Source organism: Anarhichas minor, unplaced genomic scaffold (assembly GCF_050575085.1).
Source record: "Anarhichas minor isolate MPS153535 unplaced genomic scaffold, ASM5057508v1 ptg000012l, whole genome shotgun sequence".
NCBI classification, from domain to species: Eukaryota; Metazoa; Chordata; class Actinopteri; order Perciformes; family Anarhichadidae; genus Anarhichas; species Anarhichas minor.
This window is the reverse complement of record NW_027466458.1, coordinates 2,280,232-2,305,596: the sequence shown is the minus strand read 5'-3', so window position 1 is coordinate 2,305,596 and position 25,365 is coordinate 2,280,232. Positions and strand designations below refer to the sequence as shown.

Here is a 25,365-nt window from a genome sequence, read left to right as displayed (position 1 = left end):
TTAAATACAGTCTTTACAAATGACCTCTTCTTGTAGTTCTCTATTATTGTGGTTATGCACTTGAGAGTAGCAGCATAGACGTAGACATTCAGACACACACACACAACCATCAAACACAGTTACTCTGCTTCCCGTAGCTTCCTGAACACAAAGCCAGAGTATTCCCTTGATATGGCGCAATTAGCAGTTCTAATAAAAAGCCAGCCTCGTTAGAGGGGGAGAAGCTCGTTAGTCTCCCCGTTAATTACACTGAAGCACCAGGGAGGACAGGCGAGAGCAGGGGCACCTCATTCACTGGCCATCACACACACACACACACACACACACACACACACCTACACACGCTCCGACATAGCAGGTAGAATGGAAACACACTCACCTTCTCATGTTAATCAGGCTTTTCAGACCGTGCTCTTAACACCAGAGGGGTTTTCCTGTGTGATATCTTTCTTACCTCTATCTCTATCTCAAACACACACACACACACTTTTTGTTACATTATCTGACACAGCTGAAAGAGTAAGATGGGAGACGCTCTGTGGTTTGGGGGCTTATTGTCGGCCCCCGGCGGAGTAGCCCAGACCTGGTCTCATTTAGGAGACTGGTCCGGGTTGAGTAGAGTCGACAGCTTGTCGGCAGGCGGAGGCTCTGAATGGGAGGGGCGGGGCAGTGATGGAGAGGTGAAAGGTCAAACAGACTAACAGCTGACACACAGTCAATACAGTGGGGCAATGAGACATCATGGATGAAAATCCTCATGCCAGTGAGGGGGTTTGTGTGGCGTCTTTAAGAGAGAGTGGCCATGAGCACACAAAGATGGCTGAATCTAACTATTGGATGGATTGCCAAGAAATTTGGTACAGATTTCTGTGGTGCCCATAGGATGGATCTTTATGACATTTCACTGGATGGTTTGGCGCAAAATGTTCTCATTCATGGTTCCCAGATGACACATCATAAAAACGTTTGCTTTAGTGCCACCATGAGGTTGATGTTTGTTGTTTTCAGTGAAATGTCTCAATAGCTACTGGATGGATTGCCATGAAATTTGGTTCAGACAATCATGTTTCCCAAAGGATGAATTGCAAGTTTTTCTGGAACAACATCATCAGGTTGTTTCACCCAATATTTTGGTTAGAGACCAAAGCTAATGCCATTCCCATCAGCCTCAGCTGTAGTGTGTTGTTCAGTGATGATAAGCAAATGTTAGCATTCACTGTGCCTGCTAAATTCAGCATTTTATAGCATCAAAGCAATCATTTAAAAGCCAAGATGAAACTATTTTATACTTATTCGGATGGAAACAGAAGAAGACAAATGTCAATGCGAAGAACGTCTACAGTGATTACGTTGTCATGATCATCAAAGGTCTAACCTGCTGAGACAAAACTGAGGACTGAGCTGTTTACCAACCCAAAGAAAGAAGAAAAAGAAGATGAGATTTTCTATTGTTTTGGCATTTTAACAAAACCCTACCAATGCTGTGTTTCCCATGTATTTCCCCTAGTGCGTACATACTTAGCCGAACAACCCGTTCAAGTATGGTTCAGATAATGTACAGATAATCCTTTGATTAATAGCAACTTGTACAAACTGAGAGGGATGTGGAGCCTTGCACACACACAAATAAACATGTAAACTGTCAGTGCAGTTTCTAAGAACAAGGCACCGCGCTCACAGAGGTCCATCTGACACGAGCAAGTCTAATCTCTACCACAGTCTGTGTCTGACCTGACAGCTCCAAGCTCGGGCAGGCACTGATGCTGAGGGGGAACCAGCCAGCAGCCAGTGGGTCGTTTCATTGTTCTCTGACAGAGACAGAATTCAGAGTTACTCAGACAATAGCAGTACTGTTCAGAGGAGGAGAAGTGAAGATGCAGGAATGTTGCAGCATCTAACAATACAAACTCAAGAGGGAAATTGTTCTTCTAATTGTGCTACATGTGCGTTTGTCTTCTTTTAAATCTCATAGGAACCCCTCCGTCTGCACTGACGAAAAACAATCAGCTCAAGTTGACTTGTGTGACACGGAGACTCTTTCCGGTCCGGCTGTCACTCGGATTCTCCTTCCTCTTTTCCATTTTATTATCATCAAAGCCTTCAAAATGAACTTTGCCTGCATCTCAGCTGGGAACAAATTCCCTTCAGATGGGCAGATTCCAATACCTCCCCGCTCGTCCCAGTCAGACCTCCCACTGGTGTCACTTGACAGTGACACAGAGACCGCGGAGCGGGACGGGTTGCAGTGGGGAGGGATGTGATGAGCCGTCGAGGTTTCACACCATTAATTACCCAGACATCACCTCTCCCGTCGCGGAGGATTCTGCAGGAAAAGGTCAGCCGTCTGGCTCGCATAAAGATCAGCTCGCCATGCATGTCACGGCCCCCTCGCTGGCCCAGCCAGTGCTCTGCCCACGTCACGCTTCAGAGACATGACTAATGCCTCGACAAGACTTCTAATAGCCCCCAAAATGCCACAGCATTGCCTGTTAATGCTGCCATAAACAACACCTAGACACTGAGGCTAGGGCCAAGGCCACCGACGAGTAAGGAAGGAGAAGGGAGGACCGGAGGGAGGACGGAGGAAGAGAAGTGGTGCAGTCAGCAGGACACAGGGAGAATATAGCGAGAGAGAGAAAAGCAGGGGTACAGGATTTAAAAGCATTATCAAAAAAAGGAGCAGTTACAATTGATGAGTCAACAGCATGATGCAGTGTGCAGAGCTGGCCTGTAGTGAACAGATGAGACAATTGAATTTAGAACGAGGGAACAACAAAACATCAATACTTGACATTTTGGGACTGGAAGCTGCTATTCAACAATGGCTATCCTGTTGATTTATCATCATCTTTTAATTGTGTTAATGTCATACTTGTACGTATGAGACACAATAACACACAGGCAGCCCAAGTCATAGGCGGTATAGGCCAATGCTAAGGGGGACACGGAGAGGCGACTGTTCGTTTAAAACAAAAATAGCAACTTGTGAAGAGGTTAGCGTGGATGCTGCAAAGGCATCAGTTACATTAGCACTGAAAGCTTTTCTCATTGGAAAATGTGCTTTTGTTCTTCTCCCTACTGGCTTCAGTGGGAGTTCCATTGACAGATGGTTCAGCTAATCACCTGCCATAAAGTGAGCAAGTGACACTGTCCATGAAAAACGGGAAAAAGACTGAGGTAATGTGATATATAGTTATAAAGTTTCTATTGCATAGTATAGTTACCGTTGAAGCAGAGTGCTGCGAGATTACTTTGGACGATTGCAACGTTCGATAATTTAATACATAGCTGGAGTTAACTTCAGTTACTCCCACCTCAAGATCATTCGGGGAAAGTTGGAAAAACTGTCAAGTGTTTCAAGTGTTTGGGGGACAACCTACAACATCATTTTGAGAAATACACTGTGATCTCCGTAGCTCAGGGGTCTCAAACTCATCTTCACTCTGGGCAACATCAGCATCACGGTCGCCCTCAAAGGGCCGGTTGTAAATGTAAGACGGTGTAAATGTAACTTCTCCTAACATATGGGTAAATAACTCTCTCTGCATTTGATTATTGTTTATTCAAGTGTTCAAATATTGTACATGCAGTTATATAAATGTAAAAATATTTCAGCACATTTCTGTTATTATAACTTAAATCCTTTTAATTTAGGGTTAAGAAACCCACATTACTCTATCAAAGATCAAACTTTTAAAGAAAATATCAAAGACAAATATCAAACACAAGTTATTACGATAACTTTGTTCAATGCTTAAAATCCTTTCAAGGGTGCGTTTGCACAATCCCACGTGAAGTATTTCATGTGTTTTAAAGCCACGTTTAAAGTCTTCAATGTACTCACAACACATTTCCATTTCAAGTGTACAGTAACCAGCCAAAGAGCTGCTTCTGTGACTGTGTGTTTAAGTATCTCATAATTATGACTTTCTATCTCATAATTATGACTTTCTATCATAATTATGACTTTCTATCTCATCATTATGACTTTCTATCTCATCATTTTGACTTTCTATCTCATAATTATGACTTTCTATCTCATCATTATGACTTTCTATCTCATCATTTTGACTTTCTATCTCATAATTTCGACTATGGGGATATTTTTATTATCAAGTCTAACAAAAAAAAAAAAAATTGTATTCATTTTTTTAAATTCATTTTATTTATTTTTGCTAGCGGATTCGCGGGCCACATAAAATGACGTGGCGGGCCGTATTCGGTCCCCGGGCCTTGAGTTTGAGACCCCTGCCGTAGCTCAATCTCAAAGACATAAATCGGAGCAGTTTCTGTGTGAGCATATAAACACAATAACTGGTGGTGGAACTGGCTGCGATGCAATGGGGCACCAGCTAAAATATGGCCTAGGGCATCACATTGGCCAGGGACCGGCTCTGTAATAACATACCATAATGATGCATGCAGTATGTGCTTTAGCAGTATTTAATGAAATACCCAGACTTTGCTGAAATAAATCAGCATAGCTTGCTGGACAGAAATAAACCAGAGTTGCTGGCAGGTGAAATTACTGCCTTTGATAGGATTGCCTTTAGCTGCCGAGTCAATTAAGCAACAATCTGACAAAGCATACGTCAGCAAGATCAACAAGCTGAGAGAGGGCCTCGCTTGTCCCAGCACAGCACTCTATTATAACCCACTTTCATTAAACAGCAGCAACTCCACAATTTCTCACCCACTCTTCTTCTCTCCCTCGTTACTCGTGTTTGAATACAAGCAGTGTCCCCAGGAAACGACTGAAAAGACTGAGGGGGCAAGTGTTGCAAAGACCGCACACTTGAACTTGTTATTTCCCCCGGCTTATTGTGCGAGGAGCTAATTATTGCAGGGAGCAGACCAAATCCACTCTGCTTTGAAGTCTGAGGAGGAAGAGGAAGAGAGACAAAAGATGAGGATTAATCCCAAGCAGGTGTTAATTGTGAAGTGTTGTTTGTCATTTTTAAATGGAAAGGTTGGGAGGGAAAAAAGGATAAGGGGCAAAACACTAGACATTCTTTATAAGACAACAATAGAACACCACAAACAAAAATGACCACAGATTTAAATACACATCTCTCTGACAGATTCTCAAAACATATTTTGCATTATAAGCTTTTATGGCAGGTTATTGTAATGGATTCCATCACATTCTATGTTTCCTATATTTGGTCACACCTACTATATAGGCTTACTGTGCAAGGCAGCAAACAACTTATAGGTTAAATATGCTTTAAAGTAATATGATCTCCATTGACCTTTTATCAACCACTGGTCCACCCTTAGCACGGTGTAGACATAGTAGCCTACTATGGAGTTTAGACTCTCATCTCTTCAGCCATTGTGGTAATTTAAAAAAAATAACCCTCAAATCTAGTATACAACTAAAAACTTAAAAATAAGGTCTCTGGAAGTCCAGGAATTGAATACATCCCAAGGATTTAGAAAGGGTTGAATAAGGCCTCAGAGAAGTTTTCCAGAGATTCACACTCGTATTGATACCGAGGTAATTAAGAGAATTGTTCATGTTTTTGGGAAATGAGAGGAAAACCATGTGAATACACGGAGAGAAAAAAAACTCGCAGGGAAGAATAAGAATCAAATCCAGCTCCTTCCTGCAGTGAGGCTAAAGTCCTCTCTGCAGAGCAGCTGCTCCTATCTGGACCTGCACATTATACCAAGTCAAAGTCCTGATATCGGTCCGAAAATAATTGAAATTTCAAGTGCATGGCATTACTGGTGGAGCCATATTTACTCAGATTAGATTTATCAGCAGGTGCAGAGAGAAGTGACTGGCAGGCCCTGCTGGCCACAGTACCTCCTCTCTCTTCTCCTACTTTCTTTATTTTCCTCATCCTCCCTTTCCCGCCTCGTTCTTCTTTCATTTCCCATGCACATGGTCTGCCACAGGTAATTGCATTCTCTCGCATAATGTACTTTTATTTTCCTCCATCCTCTTCACCATAAAACGGATAACTCTGAGTACACACAGCCCCATATTCAGAGACCAAAATGAATCTTCAGATCATGCATCTGTTGCCCTGTGATGCATTTCTACATGCAAAAAAAACGAACATAGTTTTCTTTTAATGTCAGTCCTGTACTGCAAAACACTGTATAGCAAGGAAAAGCAAAATCAGTGCCGACCAAACATTGTACATTTAATACACATAAATCAAAAAAAAAGTCAAATATTTCCTGTCAGAATTCCATATAGCTCCTGCCAATAGTTAAGATTTTTGTTGCAAAAGTCACCTAAATTGCTCTTTCAGTCAGTATAACTAACGCAGATTTCAGACCGTGGAGAATTGCTCTTCTATCACAGAGACGCGTGTTTCATGGCGGCTGCAGGGATGACTGACTTTGTGACTGTCTGGGCTAATCAACGGAGTGCTGGGTCACCTGTCTTGCTTGACAGATTAGAAGCCCTCATTCATCTCTCACACACACACACACACACACACACACACACACGTCTGAGGCCGTCGCAAATTAGCACGGACCATCACCAGTTTCCTTGCCAACTGGCCTGTAACCAGGCAACGTTGGTCGGTGCGAAGATGTCTTTAGTGGGTGAATGCGCATCTGGAGTAAATATACAGATAGGGGTTTGATATGTGGATAGGTGTCAGACACTAAGGTGTTACTCTCAATCCCTGGGCATCTGATCCCCTCACAGTGCTGGACCCGAAGCACGTAGACACAGCACACAAGCATGCAGACTCACACGGACACACACAGACTATATATATATATACCAAGACGGAAGCAGCTTCCGTTGTTTCATTTGCAAAACCCTGATCCAACAGGTAATTATATCCAAACCACAGGAGCTGCTTCACCTTTAGCAAACACGGCCACCTGTCTACAAGTACATTTCCCCATGTCACCTTGATCATTCAGGAAATCTCAACAGAACAGGGGGCTTATAATAAGGTTAACCCTTCAACATACGATCCACTTCAGACCATAAAAATGAAACCTTGGATCAGCTAGACATCAGAAAGATAGATCTCAGAGTCATCATTTAAGTCTATCTGTGCATGGCAGGCAATCTCACCGAGACAATGATCAGTGTCTCATTCCCTTCAAAGCTTTCGGTGAAATCAAAGCAGCCAGTCTACGTTACTTCAAGTTAGCTCTTCTTCTTTCTTTGTCATGGACACCTACGGTTTGAATGGTGTCTGTGGAGCCAATATGCTGTGTACCTTGTGTTCAGCGGGTCTTTGCAAACCTCATGAAATATTAGTTTCTGCTGAGGGTGCGAAATGTGCAACCTTTCCTTTCCCTGTAACCGGCCCTGCCCATTGTTGTGTGAATAATGCTGCCATCCTCTTCATCTCTCTTGACTAATTAAGGTTGAATAGAAAAAAAAAAAAAACAGCCTATACGAAAGCATCAGACAACAATATCTTCCGCGACACCGCTAAGACCCAAGGATTGATACCACCTCGGTGCAGCTTAATCCAAATGAAATGTTTCCAGGCAACGGCGTATCAATACGCTCGATCAACCAGCAGCATGTTCTGCCTCCGGCCCATCGACACCTCTGCTAATTCCCACCATATCGCAGCAGCTCGCACCACAGACAGCCACTGACATCTATTACACCAGCCCACCAACTCGCCAGCCCTGTTCTCCGTCTCTCCCTCAACCCTTAACATTCACACACACACACACACACACACACACACACACACACTTGATTGCACAGAGCTTGCCCTCTACAAACTTGGTCCCTGCAGGTTTAATGCCATCCCAGACGGAGAGGCACTCAGGTTTCTATGGAGACAAGATGCAATCATAATATCATCAGGGCTTTTATTTTGACAGATGCTGCAATATAAAGCAGGAAGATTGTTAATCACACAGAGTCCTAGATGCTATCAAAGTCCTGCAGTGCTGGTTGTCGGCTTCAGCTTGCTCCACGTAGGCCAAAGGCCACTGTCGCTGTGACTGAGGTTAAACCTATATGTCCCTCAGTGTTAACAGGTCAACATGTGTTATCTGACCAGGTCTGACACTGCTTAGCTTTGGTACAAAAAGGTGACCAAAGCACATTACTGCACTATCACTATAGAAGAACTGCACCAGACGATCATGCCGCGTGGAATAACATCTGCAGAGATTTTTAGAACTGGTTTCTTTAGAAATACTTTATGTCTGCCACTTTATATTTGTAAACTTCAAAGTTTTCTCCTTGAACACTTCATTTCAGAAAGAATTTTTAAAAAGCTCAATTTTAAAGCCAGAAGTCTAAGGGGGAAGGAAAGGACAAAAGAGAGAGAAAAAGATTACGGTTTGGTGGCGAGATGGAGCAAAACAGACAGGTTGATAGTTTAAAAGCTGGAGGGAGAGACAGACTAAATGAGAGGGATAGAGAACGAGCTGTATTGACCCCCAGCTGTCTCCAGAAGCCGAGGGGATTGCAGCAGACCGCCCTAACGGCCCTCAGCAGACTCCAGCGTGTGTTCAAATAAACACTTAACCCCCTGTCGCTGCTTGTGAAAGCATTCACGCCGGAGAGAAGCATTTATGAAGACACGACCAAACACGCAAACAGAAACGCACGCAAACAAGACTTGAATCCAAGACATGCAAACAACCCAGCAGGAGGGGAAAGCTCGAAGCACTGTGGCTATTAATGCCGCTCTCACCGAGACACAAACATGAGACCTATTTGCCAAAAGGCACAGAAGTAAAAAAAAAAAAACACTGACAGACCTGTCAAACACACATAAAGCTGTGATGGAGCATCAAGCACAGGGCACAGGCAGGTCACCACAGAGACGTAGATGGAGATTGGTGACCTTCTCTCCCAGAACCTCCCATTTACACTGAGGTGAGAACCCCTCATTAACCACAGGCCCCACCCTCTACTAAACATCCCTTCACTCCTCCACGCACGCATTCAGCAGCTCTTCACCGAATAAGAAGGGGAACAAAAAGAAGGGAGAAACATTTGTTTAACAAGCTGTCCCCGGGCTTTCTTTCTCTCCTATTCAGTCCCTTCTTCTGCTCCAGGCCTGCCCCGAGGTCAATCCCCCCCCCCCCCCACCCCTATAACACCATCAAAACCCGGCACCACTGATGGCAGCGGTTCCATTCAACGTAGATTTATGATCTCTAATAGCTGGCAAATGGACCCGACGCTGGGGCTGCCTCGAGGGGAGGCCCCCCCCCCCCGACTTACTTTCTTCAAATCCGAAGAAGAAAAGGCACGAAAAAAGGGGGAGCTGAGCGAGGCTGGGGTTGAGGACCGGGGGGGCCGTCGAAAACATTTTCAAGGTTGCCATCTGGGTCGGGTGGGACCCTTCAAACTGTCTGTCAATCTTCAACCAGAACCCCTCCCCTACCAGATGGATAAGGCCATGGGGGAGAAAAGGACATATTACAGCAGTATAAGTGACAAATGCCCTCTGTCACCACTGACACTTCACTTCCTGGACTGTTTTGGAGGCAATTCTTCAAGTAGGAGCTTTTATTAATCTACAACAATCAGGCGGTCAGCTGTCTCCTGATCCTTGGTGGTGGTGGAAAGCCCCACTAGGGCACCCTCTACTTTATAATCCTATTCCCATAATCCTCAGAGGTCAGCGGGCAAGAAACAGTCCCTGCTCTCTCTATAACAGACTCCCCTTTCCTTTTAAGGCGAGAGCAGAGTTCTTTCAAACTGCATTACTGAAGTAAGAAGAAAAAAACTTCCAGGAAAGGCACTTCAGGGCCCTAAGGAGGTCAGGCAGATATAAATGCCTTCGTGCAGCAGACAAGAGATTCACCATGCCATGAAAACCATGAAGAAGAATTCAACTATTTACAAAGAGATCATTTTCTTATTTTTCTTAAATGAAGAGGTTAATGCCAATTAATATGAAAATAACAAATGCGTTCTGTTTATTCAAGACTCACAAGTTTCTTCCCGATTTTGTACCTGAATGCTTTTTCCTTTGATTTAAAGTAACAGTTCGTCAGTTCGTCATTTCGTCATTTTCAAGTTGTCCGGTCTTTGAGTGTATTTTCAGTTTATGAAAGTCAATTGTAACATTTTTGGCCTAAAAATGTCTTCTTCAGCGTTTGGTTGTACTTAGCTCCACCCTGTCGTTTCATTTCTCGTTCCAAAAACCAAGATGGCGAAAACCAAAATATCGAACTCGAGGCGTCGCAACTGTAGTCCACAAACCAATGGCTGACGTCACTTCTTCCACACAGTCTATGACACCAACATAAACACTGCTACATATACTCCGTGAAAAAAGTGAACTTTATTTCGGAAGGGCTCTGCTGTAAAAGTGATCGTACTCCACCTGTAATGGAACTGTAATTTATCACAACCTTGGCAGCTGTTCCCCCGAAGGAGATCATTCTTATCATAACGACAACCCTCAGTGCCAGACCCTGACAGGCACCCCGATGAGCCGCTGCATCTGCAACTGTGGTAAACTCAGCGATAAGAATTCCCCCCCTGTTCGCCCCTGAAATGCTGAGATGATTTCTATTAGACACAGCGACACTGTCAGGGAGATAATGTTGTCACTGGACAGGACAGCCGAAAGGCTCTCCTTAGCCCTGTTTTCACACTTATGTGATCCGATTCCAAGCAGACAGCAGTAAATATTAGTGAGACTGCAACCTAAATGCGTCAGGTACACACTGGGATTCAACCACAGCCACATGTGGAGATGACATGAAAAATTCCCTGGTGGATTTGGAAAGGTTCTGGGATAGATCCACACACTGAAAGCCTTCCATGATGTACTGTTACAAAATTAGGATAGCGCTCTAGTTCCTAACACTCGCCACATCCTCCATGTCAGTCGAGTTACTGTTGGTATTCAAGACAGTTCAACAGCAGTACACATACAGCAAGTGAGAATTCAACAGCTAGTAGGGAGGTTCTTGAGAAACTTCCAAATTGGTGCAATAAATTACAGTTTTTATGGCCCCATTGCACAAAATGATAATAACAGATCTCCAAGGGGCTGGGCAGAGGAATCTGCTCAAAGTGCAGCCACATTGCTGCTGGCCACAACATCAGGGAACTAAGATAGTTTCTGAGCAAGTTTAGAGATAGAGCTTATATAACCTGGCTAGTTTGATTCAGATACAGCAGAGACACATTGAAGTTGCAAAACCTCCCAAAAGATCTCCCTTCGAAACAATATCTGTGAAAAGCTATATGGATGCTGTAGTAAATGTTAATTCGGAAAGACATAATACATTTCTGAGAAAGCCACACCATACTAAGACTTACTTACTTTAAAGGAGGGGTGCTCGATCTGAACAGGCCAGATCTGCTTGATGACCAACCCACATTACATAGTTCCTTTGAAAATGTAATCATAAAATTGTGGTTTCTCTAATAGTTACATTTAGGCAGTGATGGTAGACCATAGGTGCAGTTTTGAGTTCCAAAGAAATCCCATGCCTCAGAAAATGACTGATTAGAATTACCGCCTCGCGGTTGTATGCCTCTGCCAACCAGTCAAGTTGCAGATACATCCATGTCTGTCCAAAATGTCACCACTTGATCATTTCATCCTGTTAGACATTTAGTGAAATTGTCCTAAATGGCATATGAATCCTTGAGTTGTAGCCTGTGAGGTCACGGTGAGGTAAACTCATTGTTAATTTGGGAATAACAGAACTCTGGTCTCGGATCAGTTGAAGTTGAGTTACTGGAACCGGTATTTGAAAAGAAGAAGTTGGATGAGAGCATCCCTTTTTCAGATTTCAGGCCTTCGGTATTCATTTTCAAGACCCAATCATGAAATGCGTCACAATATATTTGACGAAGACATGTGACAATATACTCCACAGTGACTTATCACCTCCTTTAGTAGACTAATCTCTGCACAAAAGAGATCAGCATTTATGTGTATCATCATTGCAGTCCCCACCGCTGAACAGAGGTTAAACTTTTTATATGATGAAAACAAAATAATAATAATGTGTCTATATAATCAGGGCCATGAATGTGCTTCAGAAAAGGGGATCACAGAGTCGTCACAGAGTTCAAAGTAAACGTGAGTACATTTTATTATCAGCGGGACCGACGCCATCTGTGACCCAATTTGTGCTTTTATCTTTTTTTTTGGCACGAGTCTTCGTCACTGAATCACATGCAAGACATCTGGCCGAGTTTTTCCACACTGAATAATTCCATGTTGCCAATGAGCAGCATGTGCTCTGCAGTCATGATTCATTTACCTCTTCATGAAAACGCACCAGCAGTCAGCGACAACACTGCTACAAAGTCAGACGTCACACCGGGGAGCAAAGGGTCATAAAATGGCTATATTTCCTATTGGTCAGTTGTTGTTGTTTTTTAGTGTGATGTGGTTTCTCCTTGTCACAGTCAGCCACCTCAGCACTTTGGCCCTGCTGGCAGGCTTTGGCAGCGGTGCCCCTGTAAGACGACACGGAGAGGGGACAGGACGGGAACGGAGATCTGGGTGAAAGCTAAGCACTGCCGCTCACCTTGGGCATCTGCTGAGCCTGCCGGGCCGGGCCGGGCCGGGCCGTGACGGGTTGCCATGACAACAGCAAAACAGCCAGGGCATCCGAGAATAGATGAATACTTTTGATCAACAGGCCGAACCCGAGTTGATCTAAAAACAAATGTGTCGTACTGTATTCATGTGTATATTCTGACTTTTTTTCAAATCTATATTAAGACTAAGACTAATTATGACATTTTTTCACGACCTGTTTCAACTTCATTCTTCTCTCCAGGGCCTTAAACATTTCATCTCACGTAATAAAAGTGAGAATAATGCCACTTTGAATAAAACGTAACCACTGCAGCGTAAACAAACCAAAATAAATGCATCTTAACCTGGATTACTAAAACAGATCATGTGACTCCGGTCCTACTGTCTTTCTTTAAGGACTCTGATCTTGGAACTGGGACAACCACAGAGTCTGGGGGAAGCCACTCGCATGCTTGATTTATCTGAGCAATCTTACAGTGCTCGTCAGCCAGACGCACCAAATGTGGAAATTGTTTTTATTCCTGTAAGTGAGATGTCAAGTAAAGAGACACTGCTTTGCAGGGAAAGCTTTAAGCTTCTGGGAAGTTGTCATGTACACAAAACCAAAAAAGGCAACACAGAGGAAGGACAAATGAGAGAATACTCACTGGGTTGTACCTGATGTCTTTAAAGAGGTGGTATTGGACAGAACTTTAGGGGGAAAATGCTACTATACGAAAAAGAACAAAGTTTTTAGAAAAACGAGCAGAGTGAATCCGGAGAGAACAGTGGCTTTGAACCACAAACTAAACGCTCTACCTACAGGTTTGGCATGGGCGTCGACAGAGCCGCAAAAAAATGTCATTACCTTTGAATTACGAGTGTCTCGGATCGCATTGTCTACACCGCAGCCTGCCGTGACTTCACGGACAGCTAAAGCACATAGAAAGGCAAACTGATCTGAGAGCCGGCAAACAATTTGGAGATCCAGAAAGTGTTGCCGGCATCATAAATGCAGCACACACACAGGCACAAACATCTGCGCTGGTAGTCGTCAGCTTTCGTTTGTGGTGGTCGTCAACGTTGCCGTCTGTCTCGGTGAAGACTTAACTGTTCTTCCAATGGGACAGTGAAAGAGTTGGCTGAGTTGTACGCTCGGTGTGGAACATTCCCTAATGGGCAGCGCTTGACTGAAGAGGCAGAAATCAGTTAACACAAGCACACACACACACACACAGGTGCACACAGCAAACACAGGGTTATTGTACCTGTGTCAGCAGTGCAACTGCCAGGCTTCACTGCGGACCTGAACTGCTTATGGCATAGGAATGGGTCTCAAAATATGTATGCGTGTGCGTGTGCGTGTGTGTTTTCCAGGATCTTACTCGGTGAACATTCCCATGGTGACTTCAAGCTCTGTGACGAAAAACAGATATTTTCCATTTTGTGCTCCACACAGGTCCCTCGAACCTCTGAGAAAAACAGAACCAGAAAAAACGAAGAACAGCAGGCCGACATATCTCGCGCACACACATACAACCACGCGCACGTTGGCGTGATGGGCCGCGACCAGCATGTCACCCTGTCAACGGCTCCGTAACTATAACCTCTGGGAAGGTATTAGAGTTTCAGCCATCAGGAACGAATGGACCTGCCGCGTGTCTTTGATCCCCGGGGGATCAGAGACACGGACTGAAATAGGAAGCTGTTTTAACAGTGCTGGTTGATTGGTTCGTTGAAGTTCAGGAAGTCATTCTCTAACCTACAAAGGTAGTCTTGCTGCCATGTGCAGACCCATAATAAACAATCTAATGATAGAGTATGGCACTGCCTCCACAATAAACCCCCTATACCCTCACACCTCTCCATAGTTTCAACTGAGGGGAACTTTCCGAAACAATCCAACAATCACCACTTCATGCAATGATTGGCCAGGTGTGCAGAGATGAGAAAATAAGGAGAGATTAAACTTCCCTCTCAAGCTTTTTTTCCACTCTTAGCACAACTGCTTTGCATCTGTTCGAGTCCAACACTACAAGTGCTTTCAAGTACAGATGGTCTGAGAGTGGAGTGTGCGCCGTTATTCCCTTATTTCGATGGTTAACACGTTTCGCCACTCTCTTATGGCAGAACGGCTTTCAAACCTGCCTTCAAGTTTGGACGTTTGGAGCATTTCTAAGCACTTCTGTTGGGTCGAACAAAACATTGTGCGAATTAATTCGTTTTGAGCGTACTAACTCCTGATTAGACCTGAAGACATCCTTTTTCCCCACTGTCCACACTAAATCTGCGTCATTCCACATCCAGAAAAATGTGTGGACGGTGAAAATAAGCCTTTGGCAAACAATGCTGTACACTTGCTCTGGGATTGTCTTGGGCCCTGTAGCAGAAACACTTAAAACCCTCTCTATGAACTCTCATTTTAAATGTCAACATAGCTTGTCCCTCACAGCACAGTTGTCTTTTAGCTGTATCTATGATGTCAGATGACTTTGCTCTCATAAAACAGTGATTTGATGTTCGCCTGGTTACCAGGTAGCCAATCACATCAGATACTCGTTCAGCTGTCTGATAATAAAAACACAGAACAACGTCTAAATGAGATGGAGAGCAGCAGAGGACATAGGACAGAAGTTTGGAAGAAGACCTGGAAACACTTCAGCCGGCCTCTTTAACTGGTGCAGCTTAACCAGGACCAGAACAATAAGGCCTCAATCAGCTTCAAACATGAAACCTTTTTCAAACTCAATTAGGATACAGCCAGAAGTGACACAGACACAGAAGATGTAACTTCGCCTAAAAACATTCTAAGCTCCTTGATTAAACCCGAATTTGATGTTTTTTCCACCGAATATAAAGTCGTTATTACACAACTGATGAACTAGCGCGTGGCGATCCTTCAACAGAGCTAATCAAAAAAGATGAAAGCATCGAGGAGCAGACTGAGACCGAAGCCTCTTCACATCTGCAGCGTCGTCCACTCAGCGCTGATGGGGACTTCATAACAAAAAGATGAGAGAGAGAAAGAGAGAGGTAATAAGTGAGAGAGAGAGAGTTGAAAGAGAAGGTAGAAAGCAGACAAATCAGGGCTAATTTGTGCGAGGGAGCCCCATCACAACTCACACTGGTCCTAAAAGGCAGCACGCACACACAGGCTTGTTCAATGGTTGTTGTGTGCTGTCACTACAACTGCCCTCCCTTGACCTTTAGTAATAGATTTACATTTTTAGGCGTGGCGGGCGCAAAGATACTGCATGTGCACACACAAAGCACATGGAGGTTGCCAGATCACGTCGTTCAACTATCAAAAGAGGCACTTTCAATTTCATGCCACTGTATGCCAATTATGGGTAAACTGCCACGTCTTCTTTCTCTCAATTTACAGATCGACATGCAGGCAAGCAGCCGCTATTTTTACCTCTGCATAAAAGCAGAAACTGTTTTCACACTCCGCCAACTGGAACTGTGCCTTTCATTAAGGAAATCTATTTCGAGCCCAGCAGTGGGGAGAGGCAGAGGAGCGGGGAAAGATGAGCTCTGATTAAATCTCTCAATGAAAATGTTTGAGGCTCCGTCTGTTATTTCATCGCCACACAGCCCCCCCCCCCTCGCCCCCGCTTTTCAATAGCGTCGGGCGGCGCCCATGTTTGCCGCCCTCAACTACTTTTCACGATCCCGAATCAAGACAACGTGGTTGGATATCACCCGGGACTGTTTTGTGGTTGAGTTATCTCCAAGACTCAGCTGGTGTCAATCACCGCTGTGGAGTTAGACGAGCAGGTCAGCAGGCTGTGACCCCACCATCTGTGTATGTGTCGATAGCAATTAGCGTGACGCGCATATCAGTATACCAAAGATGTATGGGTAAAAAAGGAAAAAGACAGAGGCATCTACACACTATGGAGGAAAGAAATCCTCAGAGGAGGCCAACTGAAGCAAAAATAGAAGTAGAAATCCTACCCTTATGGTCTTTGAGCCGATGCACCTGAAACTTAAAGGAAAAAATCACCTATGCTTAAAACATAACAGCTGCATCTACAGCCTCTATTACTGCAGTGACCGCTGTTATGATCTCATTGTCTAAGCCTCCTTTTGCTTTTAATGTGGGTGAAACTGACAGGGCGTGGCGAGTCATGCTATCCCCGCATTCACCGGTAAACGCAGCTGAGGGATCCTTATCCATTAAGTGCCTGTTACCTTGGTGGTGGGTCATTCATTTGGAGTGTACTCAAGGAAAAAGACACTGAGAAGGATGCCAGCTGTGTCGTGCACGGGGGGACGATGAGGCGAGACGGCACTGCCAGACAAAACAACTTTAAATAAGGACCTTCCTCTTCTCTCGGGCATGACCACTGAAAGTCTGGGTAATAAGCTCGTTGCACAGCACGACAGACACCGGGAACAGGTGGCTTCCCCACCATTGAATTTCTGCTTGTTTTAATTAATGATGTTAGCTGGGCTTTTTCTAACACCAGCGCTCACTGTCATTATTTCAGCTGCTAAGTGAAGGGGTGGCGATCATAAATCATGCACCACGTGGCACACAGTAAGTCCCTCTGGCTAGACGACATTCCTGAAAGATCTGAAAGACTTATATTTGTGGTTTGAGTGAGTTTTGGGATCATAACTCGCAGTCAGAAGCTTTGTTATGCCACCAAGCAAGAAAATGAAGGGGGAGACACTTCCATGGAAAGTATGCAGCCATGTGAAAGTGTTTAATCACTGAGCTCCTTGGGGGCGCGTGCCTGGGGCATTTCAACATGCCATTGGGAGCAGGCTGTCAGCACAAAAGGCAACTGTGGACACAGGTACGGATCTCTTTCTCACACACACACACACACAGTCCACGCAAAGTCCAGAATCAAAGAAATGTTACTGTTTACTGTTACCGCTTTTAGTCTTCTATTACAACAAGAGACACAAATCTCTGCTGCAAGGCTGCGGTAACGACACGAAAAATCTGTTTCCATCAGAAAGAAAAATACACTGATATACAGTCCACAGTTTGTACACATCCTGTCTCTACACAAGTGCTGCATCTACTTTGAGATGAGCCAGGTTTCCAGTCTGTACACATGGGGACTTCCAATCTCAGGGTTTACAAGCACTGGGACATGCAGTCCCCTTAGATAAAAACTTAGTGAGTCTGTGCTGTACGTGTTGCGCACCATAATCAACCTCGTACAAAATCACTGACTGTGCTAGGACAACTAGAAGACAGAGAGGCTCTCCATATTCCACTATTTCCATCTGACAGGCGTCCCAGTGAGTACAAAACAAACGTCTTTGGTCCATTTCGGGGTTCCGATCTAAACATATAATACAACAGATAAATCCTGCTACCATGACTGCAGTCTTTCCAGATTGCTGTGTGTGTGTGTGTGTGTGTGTGTGTGTGTGTGTGTGTGTGTGTGTGTGTGTGTGTGTGTGTGATTAGAGGACAGGTAGAGGCAGGGTACACTTTGATTATGAGGGAGGGAGAGAGAGAGGGCAGTGCAGCTGCTATCCTCCCAACAGCATCTCCTCCGCTTCATTAGACTGTCTCTGTCTGTGTTCGGTCCTCGTGTTTGTTTCAGGCGATGGGCAACACCAATCAAAGCATTCTGAGGTTTGCTCTCTTACTTCCTGCGTGCAGAGGAGGAAAGCACTTATACAGCAACAAAATCCTCTCCGGGGACAGGAAAGAGGAGTGAAGGGGAAAGCGAACAGAGCGACGCAGCACTTTGATTTCCAGCCCACCGACGGTCTGCAATCCAGAAACCGATAGCTGTATGTACCGAGTCCACACAGGGGCCGTTAACAGTGATACGATGGGAAGAAGGCTGTTGTACGCAGCCCAAACTGCTTTAAAGTCGGAGTCCGAGCAAAACAAAAAAGGATGAGGGAGGGAAAATGATCCTGTCTTTCCTCTGCTGTGTAAACATCCCCGATGGGATGGACAGAAATGAATGTGACGAAGCAGGGATGCCAGAATTAGTTAACACAAGAGATGCATCATTGTCTTCATCTTGGGACATCTTATTTTGCCAGTGTATTACGCTCACTGGAACATTTTCAAACTGTGGATTATGAGAAGTTTGGGTAACCGTAAAGAGCAGAGTATGAATGAAAGAGACTAGTTTGCACAAAGGGTCAATTCTGAAGGCCAAAATGTAGTCTACACAATGTTATTCTTGAACTATACGTACGCTGGACTTACATGCACAGAGGCACATTTATCTTTAAAGTAACAGTCTAGACCCTTGCTCTGTTTTCTATGCAGACGTTGTCTTTTGTCTCTCATGCAGAGACACAGGTTTGTCAGACAGGTTTCAAAATCCTGCTTTTTCCTCGTCTTTAGTGGCCCATCATTTCTCTTCCTTAGTCGCGTCACAGAAGCTGAGGGTCTCGGAGGTCAGCCCCTTGACAAATGGTGCAACTCATTGTGAGGAAGAAGGAGCGAAGCAGAACAAAAGAGTGAAAGGACATTTGTTGCTGCCAGACCGGGGCAGCGACCTCGCCATTTGGACAAACCCACGTTTTTTTTGGTGTTTTTTAAACCGATGTCCACTTGAGGAAATTCAAAGCTGTGCCGCACGCATAAAGACAGCCGATTGAGAGGCCCACGTACTGCCTGTCCATAGAATATGCTCCATTACTAATACACCCGCCCACACACAAACACACACACACCGCTGCTAGCCTTTTAGATAATCCCATGGGACCTTAGTCCCTCCCCGAAAGAATGAGCCTGACACGAGCCTCTGATTCAACCCTAAACATTCCCACTAACCCGCTGCGCGCACACACTCAACCCCCTGTGATAGTAGGGGCCCGTTTGCCGTCTGTCAGTCGAACATGCTGCATGCATGATCAGACAGTCTGTGTTTCTCTTCTCCTGGGGTTTCCTGGCTTTATCAATGTGTGTGTGTGTGTGTGTGTGTGTGTGTGTGTGTGTGTGTGTGTGTGTGTGTGTGTCCGTGTGTGTGTTTCTTACAAGATCGGTCTGACCGATGGATCAATGCATCTAGGATTATGCATCACCCCAATCGCATCATCAGGGTCAATGTGAGCAGCCGACACACCCTCCAATGTGCTCCCCGCTCCTCTGAAGCTCTCGTCCCTGCAGGAGGTTGGTTTGACAAAGCCGCGGCTCGCTTACATGTTATGCCGTGATTGTCACCCAGCAGGCGAAAGGATTTAAAGCTGCACCAGGCAAGATTTTGATCTAAAAATACATTTGTCTGATCTGCCTGAATCACAAACCGGGCCTGAAGGAGACACGACTGCGTCATCTCCTCCGGCTGAGATCTTGTTGTTTCACCTCATTTAGTCAAATTAAATTGTCGGGTATGTTTACCAACAGAGAGAGAGAGACGAATCAATAAGAATTAGTGATGCAAAAACACACAGACAGGCAGTGAGTGAGCGTACAAAATGTCTGTATTCAGCAGCATGAGATCTTTTGGGATGTTCTAAGTTGCACGGATCAGCGAGGATGCCAAACGTGAGCGCTCCGTGTGAAGTTTAACACTGCGACATGAGTTCTGGGTGCTGAAGTAAAAAAAGAAATTCTGACAGCTACCACTTGGTGCCAATGTGGAAAATTTCCCAGTGCAGGTTTAAGTCACTTCCACTAGTAATAAAGCCAGTGTTACAGCATAATTACAATGGCAAGGCCATGATGCATGGACAAAATCTGTAAAAAATAAAAAATAAATACGCTATTAAAAGTACTTAATAGAAAGCACATTTTCACATTAAAAAGTAACTTTATCTCGTTTTCCTCTGATGCTTGTGGTGCGTCAGTTTGGTCCAAAATCTTCCCCATGTTTCATGACCTTTAAGCATGTGTGCAGTGTTTCATCTTGTCAACACATCTGCGTTGGTTCAAGCTAATAACGGAGGTCACCCACAGTCCAAACACACACACACACACACACACACACACACACACACACACACACACAGAGAGAGATGGGCGCCTTCGAAGACAACACTGCTCCCACAATGAGTAAAAGAAAACATGCAAATGGTGAGTGATTCAAGCTGGGGTAGCTTGCAGTACATACCTTGTCAAACAGAGACTTCCATTGCTGAGACGAGGAAAGAGAAAGGAAATGAAGGAGAGAGTGAGAGGAAGAGATAGAAAGGCAAAAAAAACAAAAAAATCTCAGAGACAGGTGCGGAGTTGGAGCGGAGCATCTGTGATGCTAAGTGTTGGCCAAAAGGACTTCCCTTTAATTGCAGGGTAGAAATCACATGCTGTGATTATCTGATCATTGTGTTCAATGAGCCACAGCAAAAGATAATAAGGCAACAAAGGGTGGATCATTATGTGTATGGAGCTTCTTATAGGAGGCTATTTGAATTTGAGACAACTAATGGAGCAAGAGTGGCGCGCGTGTGTGAGAGTATTCCTAGAAAGGATGTGCTGTGTGTCTTTGGTGGCTGCTCTCCTTATCACAGTATTTAAAATCCCTTAATCTCCAGTTATACCATGACATTTACAAAAAATAACCTTCTCAATTTAATTTCTGGCTCATGCTTTGACATTCTGCTCCATACAATCAAACGTATACCCATACAGCGTGAAAGAAAGTGGGTGTCCTGCTGCGTAATTTTACAAAAATGGGAAAAGGGTAACAGTGCACTTGAGGTCCCTCTGTAGCCTACTGCATGTCAACTTACGTCCTCTGGAGCCACGGGGAGAACGTCGGTGCTCTCCAAAACCTCGATCTCTTCGCCCTCCGCGTTGGACGCCACCGCCGGAGAGGAGTTCACGGGCGCCTCCCGGTTTACGCCCGCCATCCTCGGACTGCTCTTCATATACCAGCGGAGAGCAGCGACTCGGTGCTCAGGAGCGACTCCACATAGCTCACAATCCCATCTTTTCGGCCCCTATGTTAGCAACGACAAGCATCCCTTGTGCATCCCTCCGAGTCGGACCTGTCTTGGCTTTTGGACGGGCGGATCAGTCCAGGTGAAATAATAGACGCAGATGAATTAAAAAGGTGTGCGCACTCCAGTTATTCCCAGCGCGCTTCCACATAGAACGGGCAAACAAATCTTCACCAGCGGGGGGGGAAGTTGATTTGGTGACAGTTTAGTAATAGTTCAGGGCTGTGAAGTCCCTTAGCGGTCTCACGCCACCGTCCGCCTCATCGTTCAGTCAGCATGTGACAGAGGTTAGTGCAGGAGCTGGAGAGGAGCCTGGGCGTATTTTGCTCGCCACGAACAGAGAGGCAGCGGTCCAAGTTTGTGAAGCGGCTGCATTGGGGACGCGCGTTTGCAGAGTGAGTCTCGTCACCTCGAGAGATGCGACGACGACGCATCAGCAGCGGCGGCAGAGCGCAGATCCATCTGAAAGAAATAATGACATCATCAGACACTGCCGACAACATGAGACGTAGCACAGAGATGACAACCCGGACGAGATGGCGCGCGGAGTCTCATATGGCTGCTCCGTAGGGGAGCCGCTGAAAGTCGAGTAAAACAGCGTGGGCACCGCCACATGGCAAAGAGAGAAGTATCTTGTTGCCCCAAAAAAAATGTTTGGTGCGTCATGATACCTGGCACGCACGGGGGACAGCCGTCTGCTTTTCCCTGGCGCGTGCCGACAGGGAGCCTCAAGGAAGCCTCAAGGGAGAAGGGCGCAGGGGGGGGGGGGGGGTAACACACCGACCGCCTGTGTTGGGACGTTACTCGGTTCAGCTCCAGGAGACTTCGGTACTGTGTTCCAGCCGCATGCGTCCCTCCAGGCACGGGGGGAGAGAGGGGAGCAGGGAGAGAAGGGAGGCAGGGAGGCAGGGAGAGATTTGGCCGGCGGTGAGGGAGGGGATCACCAGCCCCTCCCGCTCACGGGTTTCGAGGAACTCCGTCTCCCATGGCTGAACAGCTCTCCGTCACTGCCTCAGAGGTTCTCTCGTGTGCATGATGTTGAGTTGCAGTAATTATTACAGTCTAATATTCAGTAATGTAGCCCTTTCAGATACCACTTTTCAATAAGGCACCCTTCATTGAGAGTTCAAAGGGTTTACTGATAAATGGTGAATACATAATTTGCCAATATTCACGAGAGGATGAGGAATGTTTCGTCATCCCTTTGGTTTATTCTTTGTTTGATATAAATGTTGGTAATAAACCATTAATAAAGGGACATGAGTTCCTCACTTTCTAGCAAGATGTCGTGTTTGCAGCTGTACATTTTAATAGGCCATTTAATAAGTTATTAGCATGTTTTTTACACATTTTCATTTAATTAAATGGTTGTTAATTCATGTATTTTGGTCCAATGACTGTTAAGTAGTCTCATGAGGGGGCTTCCTAAAAGAAAGGGATTAGTTAAACCTAAAATGCTTTAGAGATGGTGCATCATATTAAAGTGGTCAAAGGTGTCAATATTCCACACTGTTTTTCTTTTGACTAACGTCTCAGTGGTGTTCATTGACATTTAATGCAATCTTATCTCGTGTTATAAATTATTATTCATCATGTCTCACAAAAATAACAAACTCTTTAACAGTGGTTAAGGAAGTAGCCTATGCAAAAAAGTTACTGTAGTAAAAGTACTGATACCACCCTGTAAAAAATACAAGTAGTCCTGCAAAAGTCCTGCAAAAGTATGTGTAGTCAAGACAATTTCAGTATTGCAAGTAAACATACCCAATGCAGGGAAAACCTCAAAATTATATTAAAAATATTGATAAAATAAAACAATTAAAAGGAATAGCATTATATTTACATTTGTGAAGCTGGAACCACGAAATATTTTTGCATGAAAAAGTTGCCAGTATAATTTCTGTCAATCCACATATTGTTCCAGCTATACTTGTACTATTAGTTTGATCTACATCAAAACAACACACTATTTTACATGTTCTTTATGTTTTGTCTGCCATAATCTTGTAGAGTAAAATGTAGTGGAGTAAAAAGTACAATATTTCCCTCTGAATTGTAGCTTAGAAGCATAAGTGGTACGTAACGAATTGAAGTACCTCAAATTATTTAAGAACACTGCTTGAGTAAATGTGCTTTGTTACATTCCACCACTGAACTTAAATTGCTTCCAGGCTCAGAGAATAGGGAGTGTTCGAAGCTGTAAACTGTCCCCCCCTACCCCCCCCCTACCCTGCCGCTACAATCACCCAAATGACTGGGTCCCATTTCAGACAAACACCTCCCTATCACCTCCAGAGACATCAAACAAAACTAATAACAGGGTGGAAGTCATGCATGCGGAGGAGCGATGTGAGGGCGGTGTGGTCTGCAGTGTGGAGGTTGATCCTTGAAACACCCCCATACAGTATATGCGATAGCATTGCCATGGAAACAATATAGCCTTGGGGGTCGTTTCCTGATTCCCACACAGCAGTGCTGGGTTAAAGTTGGATCTGACATATTGTTTAAAAGAAGAGCCAGCAGCCATTCTGTATCATGTATGCTCCGACATCAGCAAACCAAGGCCAAATGTTGAGATTCTGTATTTTCATGTGATCTTGTGTGGATGGGAAACAAGTTTTATGTAATTTTTGGTTATTGTGGCCTCACCCATAATTCTGACTTGTGCAAATATTACCAGCCTAAAAATAATTTACTTTTACCTCTCAAATATTGATAATCATCAAGACATAAACTGACTGAATATAAGGACTTCGAGGCATTACGCTGTTGGGATAGCAGATCTTATTTGCATGAAGTTTTAACCAGAATCTACATTTTTATCTTTAATATCAACAGCATTTTTTTTCAATTGTTCCTGGGAAACCAGAAATAAAATCCTTCATACGACATAAAACAAATTACAGGGTGTAACCGCACTAAACAGTGTATGGAAAGAATGAATAATAGGACCGACGCTGCAAAATTAAAATCCTAATTAACAAAGTAGATGAATCCATTAATAAATAAACCATGTCACAGTCTCCCAAGGACAGATCACATTGCATCTTTCATATTACCAAGGAGCAAAGGGAATTATTGTCTTGTTAGCTACAGTGCACCAATGGGAATTTCCATTAAAAGCAGCTAATTGGACAAAATAAGCTTTGACGTGGCAGCTTTCACAAGTCATCCGCAAACGTCAGCTGCAGAGCTGAGACATGAGAGGCAGAGGAGGCAAGAGAGTGTGAACAAAAAGGAGAGAAAGAGACAAGATACACAGCAGGAAAAACACCTGCTGTGTGGGAAAACTGAGCTCATGTTGACAATAAATTACCAGCTGGGGAGTGTTGCCTCTTTTTGACAGGAGTCTGCCTCGGGTGTATTTTACAGGCACTAACTGTTCTCTGAGCCACAGCCAATTACTATATAACAGTATAGCTTAGCTATATAACAGTTTATCAACGTCAGCCATTTATCCACAACTCCTAGCTAACAATTTCAATAATGAATCGATTACTTTTAGATAACTATTTCAACCATTACTCAATCTCAATAGTTTTAGCTGCACTGCTATTACTGTTAGCTTTTTAAACCATTCATCCCTCACTTTTAGCCAAGTGTGTCAGCTTCTCTGCTTGTGTTACAGCTGTTACTCTTTGTATCAACCACACACACACACACTTCTTTAGATTACTTTACCAGTATCACCAGAAAGTATAGGTAGTGCTGGCAGGGACTTCATTTTCATGGTTAAATAGGAGTTCTCATGCAGCACAGTGTCTGACTGTCTCACATAATTACAGATGCTCATTAGTGAGAACCAGTGGTGCTTTAAATGTCCTGACAAAGCAGCTGGACCAGAAAATTCAGCTTCAGATGTCCAAATGCAGTCTATTTTAGAACTTATCGATTTAACAAGCCCAAATTACAATGGGGGGGGGGGTCTTTCACGGTCGCTTGAGTGGCCCAGGGTACTGCTTGATTTAACACAATTTTGGGTTGTGCTTTTAAAAAATGTTTGTGGGTTAGTCAGTCAGTC

At 44.4% G+C, this 25,365-nt stretch overlaps 1 protein-coding gene across 1 annotated transcript in view; it reads right to left on the bottom strand.

The window, feature by feature from the left end:
• rhbdl3 (rhomboid, veinlet-like 3 (Drosophila)) overlaps positions 1-21,254 on the bottom strand; it is a 46,319-nt gene extending 25,065 nt beyond the window's left edge. Inside the window, exons 1-2 of the mRNA XM_076090737.1 lie at positions 21,135-21,254; positions 20,516-20,539 (exon numbers count right to left, since the gene is read on the bottom strand). Of these exons, the coding sequence (XP_075946852.1) occupies positions 20,516-20,539; positions 21,135-21,254 (144 nt within the window). The remainder of the gene's footprint in view (positions 1-20,515; positions 20,540-21,134) is intronic.
• Positions 21,255-25,365: the final 4,111 nt, after the last annotated feature.